Consider the following 20,017-nt stretch of genomic DNA (forward strand, 5'->3'; position numbering starts at 1 on the left):
TTTTTCAGTAATTAAATATAATGACTGCAAAACTATTTGGAGAAATCTAGGAATTGAATCCACCAGTTCTAAAGTCACAGAGACCTATTCCAGTTCTGGCTCTCTCTGCCATATCTTATCTGTGATTCCTGGTACATCATTACCTCATTTTCCCAAGCCTCAATATGCTCATCTGTAAAATGGAGATAATGATCCACACTGAACAGGATCAGTGTGAGGATTCAATTAGATGTGACAATATAAAGAAAACATGAAGACGGTGCTACAACCATAACAGCTGTTCACAAAATGTAGATACTTATCCTCTATCAATAGATTTGTTAATAAACTTAAGGAAACACATGATGTCCTAAGAAAATACAAATGATAAAATTAAGCTTAAAAGTTGAGTAGACCAATTACCTTTTAAGAAATTGAATTGGGTTTAAGGATGTGTCTACTTTTTTAAAAAGGCATTAAGACCAAATGTTTTCATAGCTATGATATACTGTCTTTCGATGAACAGATAATTCCAATTTAATTGAAACATTTCTAGATCATAGGACAAGATAAAAAACCTCTCTAATTCATTTTAAGAAGCTAGGATAATGTGAATATCCCTCTGCCATAGAATAAAAAATAAAAAAAGCAATTAATCTTCCACAGATCAAAATCACTCATGAATATAGATGCAAAAAATCTAAATATTAACTAATAGGATCCAGCAGAGTGCCAATAAAACTATCTCCTATGACCAAGCAAATATTCCAGGAATGTGAGGATGATTCAACATCAGAGAATCAGTATAATTTATTATGACAAAGGAGAAAAAGGCAAGTCTATCAATAGCTGCTAAAAGATGGATAAAATACAGTAGCCATTCCTTTTAAGAAATTTTGGTAAAACAAGGCTAAAGTTACTTAAATATGATATACATTATTTACCAAAGGTAGAAAATATGATTATAAATGACTTTAAAGTCATTTACATTAAAATAAGAAGATGGATAATAATATCCACTGTCACTGTTATTAGCAAACATTATTCTAGAGGTTCTAGCAAATACGATATCATTCAACTGTGAAATAACCAGTGTAAAACTTGAAAACAAGAATTAAAATCATCTAGAAATATTTATTTTAAAATCTTCTATAATTAATAAAGGAATTTAGTAAGATGGCTGAGAACAAAATAAATATTTAAAAAAGAGAGAGAAACACCAGCTAGAGAGAATTGGAAATTGAAAAATGCCATTTGCAGTAGCAATAAAAACTATACACTACTTAAGAATAAATGAGTCTTACTTATTAAACCCCTAAGTATATAAAAGCACCAATATATACGGCTCTGTATGCCGAGATGTTTGTTGTAGCATTGTTTACAGTGACAAAATAATGGAAATAAAGGGAATGCCCATCGATAAAAGAACAATTAAAACAGATTATTCCCACCATGGATGTTACTCAGTCATTAACAGTGATTTGCTAGATTTATACCAATTAACTTGGAAAGATTGCCATGATATATGAAGTGAGAGGGATGATGCAGAGAGGAAGAGTATGAACCTACAATGACAACCCCCACCTTATCTGTATATTCTGTATATACATTTGATTGTGGCTCTATGAGGATAGAGAAAGGAATGAAGAATTTCAGCAGATTGTTAACACTGACTGGGTCTAAGGAGGGACACTTGTACCTCAATCCAAATAACCACAATAAAAACAACTTGAATAATAAAGGTCCAATTTGTAAAAGAAAGAAAAATACTTAATATAGGTAAAAAAGTAGATATAAAATTATAGGCTCCATTAACAATCAGGTAAAATATACAAGAGAAAAGTGATAGACTAGCAATAAAATCAAGTGATCAGTAAGTAGAGGCATCATAGCTGTTTTTTTTCCCTCGGTATTTTCTAAAATTTTTATAATGTGGTTTGGTTGCTTTCATAATTAAATAAATAAAATTTCTAATTTATTTTCTAGTAACCACACACCTTATCTTCTTGAAATCAGTAACTATTTGTACACTTGTGAACTTGATGATGTCTTACCTCTGAAAATGCATAAATTTACATTTTACCTATGACAGATGGCAGTTTGGGGGTTTGTTTTTAATTAGCTGCAGATTAGATCAACAAATCCTCTGGAATTAATTATCCATAAAAAATCCCATTAAAATATGGCTTCACATATTTTAATACTTTTTCCCCCAAATAGTAACAGAAATCACATCTAACAATTATTTTCAAAGCTGTGTGGTTTTAAGCAGATGACTTATCTTCCCCTCTCCACGCCTTGGTTGCTTCTCCAATAAATGAAGAAGTTGAATCAAGTAATTTTCTCAGTGTCTTTTGGCTCTAACTTTCTGTGATTTAATTATATTCATTATGGAATTCATTAAATATCAAATGATTATTTGCTAAGGAGCAGAAACTTTTCCTCTTAGTGATGTTTATATCAGCTATGAAAGAGATTCAGATAGCTAGGGAAGATGCCTTATCTTGATATAATTTCCATGCTCACATGAAAAATGTACAAGATTCCAAAGAGCATATGGCCTTCACTTCGGGCCTTTCTTTAGATTCCTCATTTATAATTTGCAGCTATTGACCAATGCTTTTTCATCCATTTGTGCCTTCCAGACTCTGTCAATTTATCATTCTGCTTCACAGACCTTAATATATGCATGAAACACTAATTTCTACTTTGAGGTGTAAATTATATAGGATAAAAGGCACTCAGTCAAAATACACATGAGTGTATTTTGATGAGTTTTGACAAATTTATGCATCTGGATAACCACTACCATAATTAAGCAATAGAATATTTTTATCAACCTAAAAAGTTCCCTGTGCTTCTTCCCAGTTAAACTCCCACCTCCTGCCCTAGGTAAACATTGATCTGCATTTTATCACCAGTAATTAGATGTGTCTTTTCTAGAGCAGTGAACAAAGTTGTAACTTATGCTTTCTCAATCTTGGATAGTGTTGATATATTTTTATTATTTCAATTAAGTTTCTTAATTGTAAAGCAATAGGAAATAATTGGCTGATTTACTCAGCAAAGGACTTTGTTAAAAGGATATTGACAGCTCATAAAATCTCTGGGAGACTGGAGAACCAAGTTTGGGATTATGCATCCAGCAGCAATGCCCCAAATCATGTAGTACAGCTGTTCTGGGGAGGAAAGCAGCAGCTGGAGTTCCCTAAACTGTCTATACCAGATCATGGTCACCACTACCACCCTTGTTGATGCTGCTGCTGCTTGTCTTAAAAATCATTTCTATTTCCAAGAAAGTAGAAAGTATATCAAGTATATCTGCCTTAGGAAATCCTTCTGCAACTGCCAGCACCAATTGAGGTGGGTGTATCAAAATGTTACCACATGTCCATCATGCCTTAGCTGCAAGGGAGGCTAGGAGAACCTGGCATTTTCAGCCTCCACATAAGGGGAGGCCTCTGATCAAGCTGCATAAGGTTGGGGAATTCCCCAATCATTGAAAAGGGTTAAAATTCTAGATGGGATAAAAAGAGGGCCGGTGTCCACAATACTATTTTTACTTGTTAGATTGCATTCTGAACTGGCAGTTTCATGTCCAAAGATCACAACAGCCAGACCACATTTGACTAGCATCTCCTGGTGTAAAGAAGTCTACAGATGGTGAAAGTGGGGACAAAGCCATCAAGGAACTTACTATTTAATGAAATAGAAACAGATATATTAGCCTTCATGCTTGCTCAAGTTAATTTCCCCAAACTATACCCTGCTAATAAAATTAATAGGTTTAAGTTAATTGGTTTGATCCCCAACAGAATTCAGTATATTAAAAACTACCATAATTTTAACTAATGAAATTCATACTTGTTGACAAAATATTTACCTTTGAGTTTTAAGCTAAATGTGTGCTCAACTTAATATTTTCACTCTTCTGAACCTGCACATAACACCTGTTGCTTCTGTGTTCGTTTCAATTTTTTAAAGTTAGCACATAAACTTAAGTCCAGTCACTTCACCTGTTCCCTTACTCTTGATTTCAACTGACAGGTCTGGGGACGAGGGGATGGCCTGATCCAGGGATGATGAAGATGCAATGTTGAATAAGCTGGAGGAGAGAAGCAACAGGCACCATGGAAAAGACCAAAACCAAGCAAGGTAAGATTTTTCCTATGTCTTGCTTAAGGCTCAGGATTTAAGAAATATAGGTTGTAAGCTGGTCTTGCCCTTATCTCATAACATAATAATATGTTAACTTGACTATTCTTATTTCACTATCATAACAGAATGACCAGGAAGAGCACAGACACAGTACTGGGGAAACAGGAAATGCTACATGTATATCTATAATTTGAGTAGTTTCTTACTTTTCTTAGCAATAATTTTAGGACTGCCTCAGAATGACCTCCTGAAAAGGGTCAAGATATATATTGAACTAACAGACATCCAACGCCTTCTAGGCTGACCTAGAAACATGAGGGCTTCCTCTTTTAAACTTTACCACACAGAATCAACCATATAAAAGTAGGGTCTGTTATCATCTTCAATTGATAGGTAAAGAAACAGTCATAGAGAAGTGAGGCTATAGCTACAAAATGTCAGAGTCTGATCTGGGACCCTGGTCTCTGTCCCTAGGTTCTGGTTCTTGCCATTATACCAGGCTGCTGGGACATAGCATGAAATAGGTTAAGTAAATCCACTCAAGTTTGTAAGGGGGATTGGTAATCTCAAACCATCTGGATTTTATAGAGACTGCCTTTGGTGTGTATAAGATCTGAGCTGAAGATATATATTATTTATAAACTTAACATACTGAGGCTGATTCCTCTAGGGAAGGGTTTCCTGTACCTGAATGTCCTAGGAGAACAATGTACACATCTATACATCCAAATATTTGCAGCTGGGGATTTTATCTATAAACTGCTTGATTCATACAATGTGATACAAAGGAGATGTGGCTAAAATGGATAAGCAAAGGGCTGCATGTGAGGTGTACATTTTACGCAATTTACCTCATTCTCGGGGCTGAGGTTCTGACAGGTACATTCTAGGCTAATCTTTTTCCTCCCTAGTGCAAATGGTTTTCATAACCTACTACTTTCTTTGTGTTTGACCTGTCTCTAGTGTTGACAATACTGTTTTCTTTCTGCCTGCATCCTTCCAAGACCCTTTGTATTGCAATTTCCTTCCATCAGCCCTCTTGCCCAAGAGGACAGCAAAATTCCTTTAGCTGATCTAGGCAGGACAGAGGGCGGAGCTCTGAAGTTTAGCAAGGATCAGAAGCAGAAGAAGTAAGGAATATTTTACACAGGCCTCCTGAGAACAATAGAGTGACGACTGGATAAAAGACTTCCTGACTGGAACTAGCCCCTCAGATAAACTTCACTCAGTCCCAAGAATAAGACAGACCCTTTTTTTTTGGCCCTGCCATGCGGCTTGTGGGATCTTAGTTCCTTGACCAGGGAGCGAACTTGTGTCCCCTGCAATGGAAGCACAGAGTCTTAACCACTGGACCACCTGGGAAGTCTGAAAGAGACCCTTCATGGGCATTCCCTTCTGGCTAATGAATGATCGTTTATCATTCAGTTTGATTGAGAAACTTCCCCACCTTGGTAGCACATCATTTTCTACTATAAGAGATATATCAGGTAGATATGGTTTGATCATTAGAATGTAATATAAAATAACCTATGCCAATTTATCTTCTGTCTCTGTTGAATCATTGGCTTCTTATCATGCAAGTATAGATTTAATATCCTCTAAGTCCCCTCATTCCCTGCATGTGAAGAGAATAGGGACAGAATGAATTGTGTTGATTAAACTGAGCTCTTTTCCCTACAGGAGATAATGAACATAAGCCAATGAATAATCCTTCTGCACAGATTTACCAGGTAAAAACACAGATTGTTTTAAACTCTTTTATGTATCACAATGATGACTGTTCTTTATGTACACATTGTTTTTAGCACTCACAAGAGCTTCTACATGTATCATTGTGTTTGTTCACTTAAGACTGTGAGATAAGCAGGGTTAAGAGTACCATTCACATTGTACTCTGGTGAAAACTGATCACTGAAGGACAGCTTACACAGTTTATAAAATATAGCAGCACCACTCCCACATCGATGATGCTTTTCTTTTTGCCACCATCATTCTGGTCATTACCCTGTGTAATAACATTTCCATCAGAAGGAGAGAGCAAGATCTGGTTTTTTCAGTCTCTTATTTTAGTGGGGAGAATTGAGAATAAAAGGGGGTTAACACTGCAGATGTTCATATATGATAACAGAAAAAAGGTTAAACTCTTTTAACAATGGGAATAATTTGATTTATGAGGAGATAAATGTTCTGCCAACTTTTATGTAATATGTTTGCAATGACAGTCACTTTGGCTCTCTACACAGTATTTCTTTGGCTTCTATCTACCAACTGTGATTTAAAGTAAATTTCTGTCCTTAAAAATCATAGAGTTCATTCTGACATAATATGTAACGTGAAAAGAGCTTGGGCTAGGGAAACCCATGCTACTCTCTAGACTTAAGGCATTGTTATTTGGAATACTTGAGAAGGAAGAAAGAACTGACAGGGTTAGGTGGGGGTTGGGAGAAAGGGTGATTTCAAAGTTGGCTCTTAAGGTTTTAAGCCCTGGTATACCAGACCACCTTACCGGTCTCCTGAGAAATCTGTATGCAGGGCAAGAAGCAACATTTATAATCAGACATGGAACAATGGACTGGTTCAAAATTGGGAAGGAGTACATCAAGGCTGTTTATTGTCACCCTGCTTATTTAACTTATATGTTGAGTACATCATGCAAAATGCTAGTCTGGATGACTCACAGATGGAATCAAGATTGCCAGGAGAAATATCAACAACCTCAGATATGTAGATGATACCACTCTAAAGGTAGAAAGCAAAGAGGAACTAAAGAACCTCTTGGTGAGTGTGAAAGAGGAGAATGAAAAAGCTGGTTTAAAACACAACATTCAAAAAACTAAGATTATGGCATCTGATCCCACCATTTCATGCAAATAGATGGGGGAAAAGTGGAAACAGAGACATTTTATTTTCTCGGCTTCAAAATCACTGAGGATGGTGACTGCAAACTTGAAATTAAAAGATGCTTGCTCTTTGGAAGAGAAGCTATGACAAACTTAGCATATTAAAAATCAGAGACTTGGCTTTGCCAACAAAGGTCTGTATAGTCAAAGTTATGATTTTTCCTGTAGTCATGTACAGATGTGATAGTTAGATCATAAAGAAGGTTGAGCACCAAAGAATCAATGCTTTCAAATTGTGGTGCTGGAGAAGACTCTTGAGAGCCCCTTGGACAGCAATGAGACATAAAGGAAATCAACCCTGAATATTCACTGAAGGACTGATGCTGAAGCTGTAATACTTTGGCCACCTGCTACGAACAGCTGACTCATTGGAAAAGATTCTGATGCTGGGAAAGATTGAGGGCTGGAGGAGAAGGGGGATGGCATCATGACTCAATGGTCATGAGTTTGAGCAAACTCCAGGAAATGGTGAAGGACAGAGAAGCCTGGTGTGCTGCAGTCCATGGGGTTGCAAAGAATCAGACATGACTTAGCGACTGAACAACAACAAGTAGGAAAAGGGGGCATCCATGGTGACTCAGTGGTGAAGAATCGGCCTGCCAATGCAGAAGGCGCAGGTTCTATCTCCGGGTCGGGAAGATCCCCTGGAGAAAGAAACAGCAACCCACTCCAGTATTCTTGCGAGGGAAATCCCACCGCCAGAGGAGCCTGGTGGGCTATTGTCCATGGGGTCGCAAAAGAGTCGGACATGACTGAGTGATGAAACAGCAACTATGAAAAAGAGTGGTCTCCCAAATAGAGATATAGGAATCCAGAGGAGCAGGTAGTTTGGGGAAATGTAATTTAAATTTGTTTACTTTGAGTAACAGTAAAATGAAAATAACAACTAGTTAGTTCCCAAAAATATCATGTAAGAGATCACTGCTGAGGACCCAATTAGGGCAAACCAGCACAAGATGATGAAAACATTGTAATCATGTTGCTCTTAGAACCAGACCAACAAACAGAGAGGCTGAAGAAAATAGCCTCATTTCAACTTAATGCATATTTATTGAGCAGTTACTATGTGCAAAGTCTACTGCTTGGGACTTGAATGGGGGATGAAGCAGATGTTCTTACTGATTTTTAAGTGTCCTGAAAAACATACAATAAATACAAGGTAGGCTGTTTGGAAGACTTTCAACAGAGGTATTGATAAAATTCTGTGGAATATGAAAAAGGGATGAATTAATTTTAACTGAAGGATTTGATCGGGCATGTAAAAACGAGTTAATCATTTGGTAAGTGGGTGTGAGGAAGGGTAATTTTAGGCAGAGGGACTAGCCTGAACAATGGTCTGGAAACAGGAAGTGAATCTTCCTTCAATGCTCATCTGACGCTTCACTTGTCTGTCCAAGACCTCCCTGCCCACCTCCCCTCTGTTAATGCCTGACCTGTGTATGGCATTTGAATGAGTGTGACTATCTCTTTAAACTCAGGTATGATTTAAAGTCTATTACAGATTTTATGTAGGTCACTCCCTGAATGTTGGCTAAATATAGCTGCAGCGAGGATGGCCTCATTCTCTTATTGTATACATCCAAGTACATCTGTTCACGGAGGAACAAACGAAGCAGTGGAAGTGAACTTGCTCCATGTGACCTTTGTGATGCTGTGATTATAACCCCGTCCTTGTTTTAAAAGAATGTCTCCTAAACCCCAGTCTGTTTACTCCAAGCAACATTTAACCAAAAGATGGAGGAGAAATCAAGAAGAGGACAAGGAAGGAGGGATACAGGGAGAGATTAATTATAATAGGTACAATCTGTACTTAAAAGGGAGAGCAAGATATGAAAGGTGAAGGAAAATGTGACATTTCAGACATTTTCTATCTCCTTATTTTCTCAACAGACCTCCCAATCCCTACCTGACATTATAGTAAATATTAACTTGTTTATTATTTTTCAATTGTCTGTCTCCTTCTCTAGAATGTAAGCTCCAAGGGCAGGGATTAGTACATTTTGCTCTTTGTTATATTCTCAGAACAAAGTATAGTGCCTGGAATATAATACATATTCAATAAATATTAGTTGAATGAATGAATGGATATCGTGAGATGTATATATTGCTTTAAGCCAAGGGGTCTGATGTAGTCCTTTTAGTTTGGTGCTAAATGGTGTTTGGAAAACTGTCTGGTTCTTTGCAAAAAAAGAAGAGATCTTTGCTTCATACTCTAATCAAAATAAATTCAAAACTGAATTAAAGCATTAAATACTTTAAAAAACCATAGAAGTTTAGAATCAGTGAATATTTATTTTGTCTCTGGATGTCTTTTTAAGAAAAAAAGCGCTAGAAAATATCTTTTTAAGAAAAAAAAAGCACTGGAAAAAAATCACAAAGGGAAAGGTTAGTGAGTATATCACATCCCAATTAAAAATTTTCCCAATGTAAAAATATTTTCAACAAATTCAGAGACAAATAACAAAAACTGGAAAATTTCCTACAAAAATATTACAGAGCTTTCATGATATATAAATAATTCATAGAATCAATAAATAGGAAAATTCTGAAACCCTGATAGAATATGGGTGAGGAACACAAACAATTTACCAAAACAAAATTGCAGATGACTAATAAATAGAAGGAAAGGTTGAAGCTCAAAGAAACAATGATTAAAACAAGGAGTATTATTTTTTGACTAATTTAATTTAAATGCAGTAAAAGTGTTAAAATGTTCGTACCCCTAATTGGCTTCCAGTTCTTTGGATGAACGTAACCTTGGTAAGAATATGGTGCTGTGACCTAAATCAGGTCACAGAAGTCAACAGTAGAATGAGCACTATCATCTCCCAGCTCACTCCAGGTAGAATTACTGTGGACCAGGTGAATCAGCAGACACCCTGACCGCTCCTTAGCTTAGTACACTCCCTTTTATTTGCATCCAAATCTATCCCTCTCCTCTTTGTCCATTGTCCATAACCCCCTCAAAGTCCACCCCAGTCTCTTTTCCAGAGTCCGCTGTGTTGATTCAGCCAAGTGATTACTTCATTTGGAATATATATTTTAAAATTCTGATTTCAGTAACATGAGAAGTAAGGGTTGAGGGTCCCCCAATTAAGGCAACAGATGTGGTAACAGCACAATTTAGTTCTAGTGCAACCCTCACACTAATGACTTGAACTCCAGCCATGTTTTTGGCTCATGTGTAGCCTTAGGAATGTGGACACTTTAACTTCTACCATTTATATTACTTATGTTTCATATGTCTTGTCTAAGACATGATTTTCCAAATACACTAATTTAGGACATTGCATGTCATACAGTATGTTTCCAAGAATATATACAACCACATTATTATAACTTTTCAAGCCCTCTGGTCAAATATATTTTGTATAATTATTAGTTAATTGAATATGTTCCAATATGGTATATTTTCCTTTGGGTCAATATTACCTAACATCCTTTGACTCAGTAATTTCATATTCAAGAATTATCCAAAGGAAATAACTGAAATATATACAAAGCTTTAAGTAAAAAGCATTGTATTTCAATGCATTATCTTATATTGAAAACTTATAAATAACAAATTTACAGCCAGGGTGAATGAGTAAGTAAACTCTGGCACACTTGTAGGATGGAACATTATATAGCCATTAAAATGTACACTTAGACAAACATTTGAAGGCTGAGGGAAAGGACTTATAAGAATGTTATGCAAAAGGAAAGAAAAAGGAGGGCAGAATCAAAATATATCTTTTATGTGATTTCAACACTATAAATATGCATGCATGTGTGCTTAGTCGTGCCTGACTCTTTGAGACATGATGGACCATAGCCCGCCAGACTCCTCTGGCATTTTTCAGGCAAGAATACTGGAGTGGGTTGCCATTTCCTACTCCAAGGGATCTTCCTGACCCAGGGATCAAACCCATTTCTCTTACATCTCCTGCATTGGCCGGTGAATTCTTTACCACCATGCCACCTAGGAAGCCAAAGCCAATGCTATTAATACTTGCATTTATATTCATAGCACAAAATAGAAGGAAATATACCAAAATTTTAATGGTTATATTAAAGTAATGAGATTTGGGGTGACTCTCTTTTTTTCTTTTTCTCTGTTAATAAAAATATTAATAATTTAAGAAAATGGGTTATATGCCCAAAGAAACTCTAACTGTGAAACTATGGGAACCAGTCCTACAGTAATAGGTTTCATCATCAAAATTTCCATTGAATGTTTTCTAGGATTTATAAGCCCTGTTTAAGCCTCAGTCTCTTTTTACCATTGAGGCATGTTCTTCTAACTTCAGAGAAGCTACCTCTGCTAGACCTGTGTTGCATCCAGGGATAGATAAGATAAATTTCCACCACACCAGGCTTCCTATCAGCCTCAGTGTTGCCTGGTAAGAATAACTTTAAGGATCAACTTCTGCAGGAAGTGTAGAGGAGTAGATTTGGGAAATTTACTCTTGACTGTTCAAATGACTCACTTTGTGTTTTAAATCACTGCATTAAATTAATTGCAATGGGTTAATCCATTGCATTGGATTAACAGAGGCTAAAAATTAGGGAGTGGCAGCTGGCAGAAAGACCCCATTTCTTCTCTAGCAACCCTGATTTAGGGGGAAGCCAAAGCAATTACCCTGGCATTCTAGTCATTATGGGCTACTTCAAAATACTTGAGCTTCTGCTTCTGTAGAACTTTTAGTCAGGTGTCACAGGAATTTGGCATACCTTGTGGAGATTTCTCAAATCTTGATCTTTAAAACTTTGCAGAGTTCTCAAAGCACAGCCCATTCCCTGCTTTTCTGACCTTAATAATGAGACAGAAGGGAAGGAGAAGTTTGTGTAAAAGACAAGTTGGAACAACTTGCTTAATTTATGAAAATTTAGTTTAAGGGATCTTTGGTGAAAAAAAAAAAATTTGGAAGACATTGACTAAAATTCATCTTGAGAAGAGTTAAGAGCCAAGAAAGTAGAGGAAATTGAGAAACAAAAATTAAGAGCAGGAAATAGGAAGAATTCGGACTCCCCTCCCCTATTTCTTTGAGCCTAAGAAGCCCTCTGTGGTACCGTAGGCTTCCAAGTACAAGAGTTCCCTGAACCTGCCTCCAGTGGGAGCCCGCCTCCAGCGGCAGGATGGAGGGATCATAACCTCTCTAGAGCAGCTTCACGAAAAAATCAACGAGATGAGGAACGTGTTCAACTCGCTGGAGAACAAGGTAGACACCCATTTCTAATCCTGGGGGTGGGCTGTGGGCTGTCAATTAAGAAAGCGGGAGACAGAGCAGAGCAAATAAGTCCACGTCTTCAGAGTATTTTTTTTTTTTTACTTACAAAGGAATGGCCAGTTGGTACCAGAAAACCAGTCTGCAGTAGCTAAAGGTTTTCAAAATCTCCCAAGCAACTTAAAAGTGACCTGTAGTCTCAGGTGTGTGATTGTACTCACTATGTATGGCATCCCCTGCCTGATCAGTGGTCATGAACCTGTTTATAAAGCAGTAGTGTTACTTCAGTGGCAGGTATCGAAGGAGCTCAAAGTAGCATATGGAAAGAAAATGGGTGCTTCCTAGCTCAAAACGGTTTCAGAATTCCCAAAGTCCCTATATAACCTGGCTGTTAGTGAAAGGTATTGATAGCTCTTAATATTTGAGAACTGGGGTTCTACGGGTGAAGAGAATCCTGCTGCTTCCTTTTGCCTTCTGGGCAAAGCGCCACACATCCACCTAGGGGAGTAGTGCAAATGAAACCTATTTCTGTTGGAAAGTGGTTCCCTTTTTTTTTCCAAGCAGGAATCATGAGTGAATGTTAGATTTCCTTCCTTCAATTTTAAAACATGCCTACATTTTGCTTTGATATCACATGGCCATCGACTTCATTTTGCTCACAGAAGATGAATTTGTATAATGAAAATTACCAGATCAAATGTAGTTGATCTGGTGATTTAACCTAACATGACAACTGAATTAGGACATGTGCTAAAACCCATCACAGACATATCAAAATTAAAAATGACTGGAATGAAATACAGATTGCTCATGTTGTTTCCCAATCTTTCAGCTCCAAACACCTGAGATGTCATGCTTTTTTTCCTCAGAATGATCTCCTTGATTCCTCTTACTTTCCCCTCCTCCAAGCCCTCTGTGAAGCACAGAGACCCACAAGCCCTATATTTTGAAAATATGGTGCAGAAGAGTAATTCATTTTATACTTTGAGATGTCACACAAGTTGGAACCATTTGGAAAGGGTGTTTAAGGCTCCTAAAAAGTTTTGTTTCAAAAAGCAATCTGGAGTAAGCATTTCTATACCTAGCAGAATGTAAGATCATAAAAATCATGTAAGTAATGTTATTATTACCTTATTGTTATTATCTTAACCTTTTGTTTGTTGAAAATGCTTTTTTCAATGACTCAATAAATAAAACTGAAATTTAGAAGTGCTCCATTTTCTCCACATTTCTGTTTGTGCTTAGCTTTCTGATTTACCACTTCAAGGGGGAAAAGAATTAAAATTTCCTGAACACTTTTTACATACCAAGCATATACTGTGGTAGGTACCTTACCTACATTTATTCATTTAATTCTCAAGACAGTCCTGTGAAATATTATCCTAGCTATATTATAGATGAGAAAATTGCTACAAAGAGGCTAACCAACTTGCTTGACGTTTTAGTACTTGTAGCAGAGTTGCTAGGATTTATACCCTACCTGACTCCAAAATTGACACCCTTTTCATGGTTGGAAGTTGACAATAAAAATCCAAGTGTGCATTCCTACAAGACCAGGCTTGACGGCTGAAGATGGTTCTCATTACTATCAAAGTGCTGAGTTTCTACCACTGTAGGTTTTCCTGCCCCTGGAAACACCATAATCTCCTTTTTCATGATATCATCCAAGAATATTAAGAAAACTTCTTCCCTTTCAAAGAAATATTCAAATATGCTTAATTATTACTCTTTTTATCATTTCATTTTTTTAAGGAAAAATAACTGAATTTCTTCAACATCCTTTCTTGCATGGAATTCAAAGAGTTACTGATCAACACTGTCTTTCACATGCATAGGTTGCTTTTAAAATAAATCTCTTTTTAATCAAAGGTGTTCAAATAAATAGTAAGTTGCAGGAACACTTGCAAACAATAAATTGGTTGCTTTTTTATCACTATCAAGCTTCATGGTGAGTGATATAAAGAAGACCCACTTTTCCCTAGACATATGGGACCAAGGTTGCCTTAAGTTGTGTACACAATAGTCTCTAGTAAATGAGTTCTGTACATGTTCAAGAGCCTGGTTTTGCAAACAAAAGAAACATCCAAGGGATCAGAGATTCCATTCATAATAATTTATAGCAAATTGAATTAACTCTTTGTGTATTATTTAGTTGCAGGCTCTAGCCTCTGAACTCAAAACTGGCTTCACAGAAGCAATGCAAGAACTGTCAAGAATTCAACATGGAGAATATGCTTTGGAAGAGAAGGTTAAGAGCTGCAGATGTTCCATGGAAGAGAAAGTTACTGAGATGAAGAATTCATTGAACTATTTTAAGGTAGGTCCTTCTTCTATTTCCTTCCTAAAGATTTCTGGTTATCTTAACAGAAGTAAAAAAAAAAAAAAAAAAAACTTGCCTTTTTGCCTAGCAACCAAATACAAGAGTTTTCCTCTGGCCCATTCACTAACTTTCATGAAAAAATATCATGTTTTACTTGGTTGGATCTCTATGTTAAAATTAGAAGCTACAATAGAAGTTTTCATCTCTCATTCATTCATTTAATATGTATGAAAAGTTTTATGTGTACTAAATATTATGTTATATACTTTAACTTCATATACCAGATTAAATATATATCAATTCTTATTTTTTAGGAAGAGCTGAGCAATGCCATGTCAATGATCCAGGCCATCACTTCCAAACAAGAAGAAATGCAACAGAAAATTGAACAGCTTCAACAGGAGAAGCGAAGAGAATCTCGAAAAGTTAAAGCCAAGTGAGTGTCTGACCAAAAAACTGACCAAAGGCAAATGTATAAGCAATGGCTCATAGACAGGCACCAGGAATACCTTTCCTTCTATTGGCGGACAGCTGGCCACTGGGCTCCATGAATCAGCATGTGATAGAGATTATGCAGCACAAAAATGAATGGTGGGACTTCTCTGGCAGTCCAGTAAAGACTCCATGTTTACAATGCAGGGTGCAAAGTTTCAATTCCTGGTGGGGGAAATAAGAACAGTAGCAGAAAAAACACTTAATATAACTGGAAGTTAAATAAAAATGATATGAAGTGGCATGCAGAATTTAACTGTAAAAACGTAAAATAACAACTAGAAAGTGAAAGTGTTAGTCATTCAGTCATGTCTGACTCTTTGTGACCCCATGGACTGTAGCCCACCAGGCCCCTCTGTCCATAGCATTCTCCAGACAAGAATACTGGAGTGGGTTGCTATTTCCTTCTCCAGGGGATTTTCCCGACCCAGGGATTGAATCTGGGTCTCCCACATTGCAGGCAGACTCTTTACCAACTGAGCCACCAGGAAAATAACAACTAGAAAGATATATTTAAATTATGATTTTTGTGCTAAGATAGTGGGGTCACCAGTGATTTTATTAGATTTCTGAAATTTCTCTAATACTATTATTATTTTACTTTGACCATTGAAAATAAATTTATATTAAACAATATCCCAACCAGCCTGAATTAAGTAAAGCTGCACCACTAAGGAGACATAATCTTCATTGTTACATGTTTTGATATGATCAAATTTAAAATATAACTAATATTTGTGTGACCCTGGAGAATGGTTCAGTGTTTTCAGTCGAGTACCTGCTCCTTCCTGCTACCCTTGTGTTGCTTTGTGAAGAGAATGTAAATTATCCCAAGAAATTGTTCCCACTGTAAACTCTGTAACAGGGAAGCTAGTAACAGAAAAATAAGAATACAGATATTATAATTAGAAGGTGAATTGTAGGTATTTGGTGATGAGTTGCATTGAATCATATGAATTGCTAGTATTCAACTGTGTTTAATTTACAAAAACTGCAATTCTGTATGGTTCAGAAATTTTCTTGACCTATTCTGAACTGACTCTTTTCTTACCCTATCATACAGTAAGAGCCTTTTTTCTTTTCTTTTTTTAGGAAAACTCAGAAAGAAGAACATGGATCACAGGCTGGACCTGCTCAAGCACAAGGAAGTCCTTTCCGTTCCATCAACATCCCTGAGCCTGTTCTGCCAAGTGAAGACTTTACAAACCTTTTGCCTTCTCAGGCCTATGAAAAAGGTACAGTTCACACATCATATTGAATTAGCCAAGTAGTTCTCCCTTGGTTCCTGGACTTCAGTAACATTGAGAATAGGCTTACAGCCTCCATCTTTATTAGATGAAAATAATGTATCACTCAGGATGTTTCGCTTTTGTAACTGGAATGTAAAAGAATTCAGAGGATCTAAGAGATGGAGAGAGTCTGCCCAAATTTAAAAGATTTTCTTTTGAGGGAAAATAATAATCTGGGTATTCTAAGTTTCAAATGGGTTGGAAATAACTTATTATACAATGATACTATACCAGATATAGTAGAAAAAAATTTTTTAAATTATTCACTCTAATAAATTGTTTTATTTTCTACATTACTTCTCAATCCTTACCTCTCTGCACAGATGGAAAATCGTGTTCTTTTTTTTTTCAACAAAGGTTTCACGGATATGAGAAAGTTATATCTGCCCTAACAGGCAAGCATTGATGTCAGTGATAACCTAATTCTGTACTCTCCTTTCTCTGAAAAACTGATCTGGTGGTGTTTGTGGGCTGAAACAGCCACAGCCACATCACCGAAAATAATTAGAAAATATCTGTATGTAGCAGTCCTGAAGAAAATGGCTTTCCAAGAGATGTTGCTAAGCATGTTCACTTACATGTTTGCTACATCTTTGTATCCTCAACAATGTTTAGCAAGTACCTTATATGCAGGAGCATGAATGGAATACCAACATTGTTTCGATAAATTTTCCTATGATTTTTTGGTCTCATGTTGAAAGTCTCCAAAAGAGACTCAATAACTTCTAGACCAACTGTAATCTCCTCAAGAACAGGACTGGTGGTTTTCCACCCTTATGGCTTAAGAAACAATGTAACTCATATATTCAAAGATAATAAATCTGCTTCGGATAATTTAAAAATCTTAATCAAGTGGCTTTTAAGTGGTGTTAACTTCAAAAGTACAGATTTGCTTTTTTATTTTTTACCCATTTGAGTAGTTATTTTAGAGACTCAATAGGTGCAGCCTGGGAAGACTCACTTGATCAGTCTAGGAAATGGGTTCATCACAGGTGGCTCTACATTTTTTGTTCCACGGCATAAAAAGCACAGCATACAATGAAGATGTTGTTAGGGAAGAATGTAGAATGGGCTTGGAAGGTAGAAGTCAGATCAGAGTCAAGTCTGGGACCGCTGACCATATGCACAAGATAAAAGATTAAAAGTTGTATTTGCCCAGATGCATGGCAAATTCTCCTTCTTTCATTATTATATAGGCATGGCTTATATAATATAATTTATTCTACCGAGTTGCTATACAAATTTGGGAATAATATGGCATAGTAAGACATTCTGGATATGATTGGTGGTAGTTTATGTTAAAACTTGAGGTCAAAGGACCAAACTTTCAGAAGGGGTTGGCTTACCCATTATAAAATGGTGCCATTGTTATCCACTGACCCCAAATTCAGTATCTTAAAATAGCAAACATTCATTATATCACAGTTTCTCTGAGTTAGGAATCTTTGCACAGATTAGCTGAGTGCCTCTGGCTCAAGGTCTCTCATGAGGTTGCAGTCAAGGTGTTGGCCACCTGCTACCCTTCCTTCTCTCCATCCATTCATCTATACTTTCATCCATCCATTCGCCTCAAGCATTGATTTAGGTGGTGGGATATCATAATGAACAAGAATTTCTAACACTCAAGGACCTCTTGTTCTGAAGGAAGCAGACAATGAACAAGACAAAATATGTAGTATGTTAGACAGTGATCAGAAGACAAATAAGGAAACACAGGTATAATTTTAGAGAGGGTACCAGGTAAAGACCTGAAGGAAGTGAGAAAGTAGGTTTATGGATATCAGAGTAGGGGAAAGGGACCAGTCCCAAGGTCCTGGTAGGAACATCACTGATATGCTCAAGAAATTGCATAAGACCAGTGGGGCTAAAAGAAAAATAAACAGGGAAACAATAGGAGATGGGTTTTTTAAAAAAAGAAAGAAAAAAAAAAAAACCAGCAGGCAGGGGAGGGGGGCAGATATTTCAGGGCCTTAAGGTTATTCTAAGATCTTTGGTCTTTGCACGGAAATGGGGAGCTGTTGGAGGGCTAAGCAGAGGCTTGATAGGGTCTGACTTACATTTTAAAATCATCCTTCTGGCTCTGTTTAGCATTACCATCCTCACCATAATAGTTACATAATCATTTAGCTCTTGCTGTGTGCAGTTTAGAAATGTTATCTTATTTAATTCTTACGGCTATCTATGAGTTAAGTACTAGTTATATCTTTGTAGAAATGAGAGACTAGTACTTGCCACACTCTATTGTAATTTTTTTTTGCTGCTCTGGCTTCCCCAGTAGAAGGTAAGCTCTGTGAGCCTACCCCAGTTCTTAGTTCATAGAAGGTGCCAGTCTATGTTAGTGGGATAAGTATTGATTGAAAGCTTTCCTTCATCTGCAGCGCAAGAGACCAGATCCATGCACGTAGGAGACAGCAATGTGAAGGGAATAATGGGTTCTGGTAAGTGGCTCTTCTTCAAGTTCTCTCTTCTTCTAACAGTCTCACCCTATCCCTTCTTCTACCTTTCCTGCTTCTACGCCCTCAGTCCCAAACCAGGCATGAAAGAACTCAGGCAAGATGAAGCACTGTGTTTACTAAGATTCCAAGATGTATGCTGGAGTAGGTCAGCAACTCAGTTAAACCCAGAGAGAAAGGGAAGGGAAGTTGAAGACAAAACCAGTCTTCTCAGTTCCTTCAGGCTTGTTTCAGTTACCACTGAACTAACACTTGCTGAGAACTCACAAGTGCAGGTGGAATGACATTTAAGTTTTCTGTGGACCACACATCTTAGAGTTTATGTATTTAAAAGTTATCTAGGAGATAATTCACCAGAATCTTATAAATTATTTCATCTCCCCTCCCTCCCTTCCTCCTGCTCTTTGGAAATATACCATCATCAGGGCCAAGGAGGACAAATTCCAAAATACGATGCTGTCTTTGGTACCCTTCTTCCTGCTTTCTGTGTGTTCTCCCCAGGTGTGCTCACCTGAAAGGAAGAAATATGAAGAATCAATACATATGACTATAAATTAGTTTTGTTATTATATTTTATAAAAATAAATAATTTATAAATTAACTAATTTATATTTTATTTTATAAAATTTATTTTTAAAAGTCATTCAGTACAGTCTATGTGCCAAGAGTCAAGTATATAGACAAGAAACAGAGAAAGGTGATCCTTTATAACTGTGGAGACTTTTAATTCTTAACTGATATGTTTAACCCTCAAAGGATAGTTGTATCCAAGCAAAGGCATAATATTTTTGAGTTAGTAACAAATATAATTAAAAAAAATCAGAACTTGATGGCAGATGTTATTTTTCAGGAATGACCCCAACTCCAGAAGCAGAAGAAAACCTTAAGCCTTGCCTCTCGGCTGATATCCAACCCAAGAGTCATCTCCCACCTGGTGTGTGGAGGCAGCCTAAGGATACTAAAGACTGGGGTGAAGAATACGTCACAAAAGACCATCCAGATAAACTCAAGGAAGTGGGCCAGGGCAGACATAGCTCCTTGGAAAATGTTTTATGTGAAACTTCTTTAGCTGGTAAGTCCCAAGGGGCAATGTAGGCTGAAAATGTAAAGAACAAGAAACCTAAGGGCTGGAATCCTTGCAGTTTAGATGCAGCGGGCCTATGAGACCACTGAGCCTCTGGTTTCCTTTTGAGATGAACAAACTGAAGTCTTTAGTGGT

The 20,017-nt window shown here is 36.9% G+C and overlaps 1 protein-coding gene across 5 annotated transcripts in view; it reads left to right on the forward strand.

The window, feature by feature from the left end:
- Positions 1 to 20,017, forward strand: part of ARHGEF33 (Rho guanine nucleotide exchange factor 33) — a 114,895-nt gene that overhangs the window by 20,692 nt on the left and 74,186 nt on the right. For all 5 annotated transcript variants that reach the window (XM_043468388.1, XM_043468386.1, XM_043468387.1 and 2 more), the window contains exons 3-9: positions 4,027 to 4,134; positions 5,818 to 5,867; positions 14,397 to 14,561; positions 14,879 to 15,000; positions 16,149 to 16,291; positions 18,724 to 18,783; positions 19,649 to 19,870. In XM_043468388.1, the coding sequence (XP_043324323.1) occupies positions 4,110 to 4,134; positions 5,818 to 5,867; positions 14,397 to 14,561; positions 14,879 to 15,000; positions 16,149 to 16,291; positions 18,724 to 18,783; positions 19,649 to 19,870 (787 nt within the window). In that variant the 5' untranslated portion in view covers positions 4,027 to 4,109. The remainder of the gene's footprint in view (positions 1 to 4,026; positions 4,135 to 5,817; positions 5,868 to 14,396; positions 14,562 to 14,878; positions 15,001 to 16,148; positions 16,292 to 18,723; positions 18,784 to 19,648; positions 19,871 to 20,017) is intronic.

The sequence above is a fragment of the Cervus canadensis genome, chromosome 5 (assembly GCF_019320065.1).
Source record: "Cervus canadensis isolate Bull #8, Minnesota chromosome 5, ASM1932006v1, whole genome shotgun sequence".
In the NCBI taxonomy this organism is placed as follows: domain Eukaryota; kingdom Metazoa; phylum Chordata; class Mammalia; order Artiodactyla; family Cervidae; genus Cervus; species Cervus canadensis.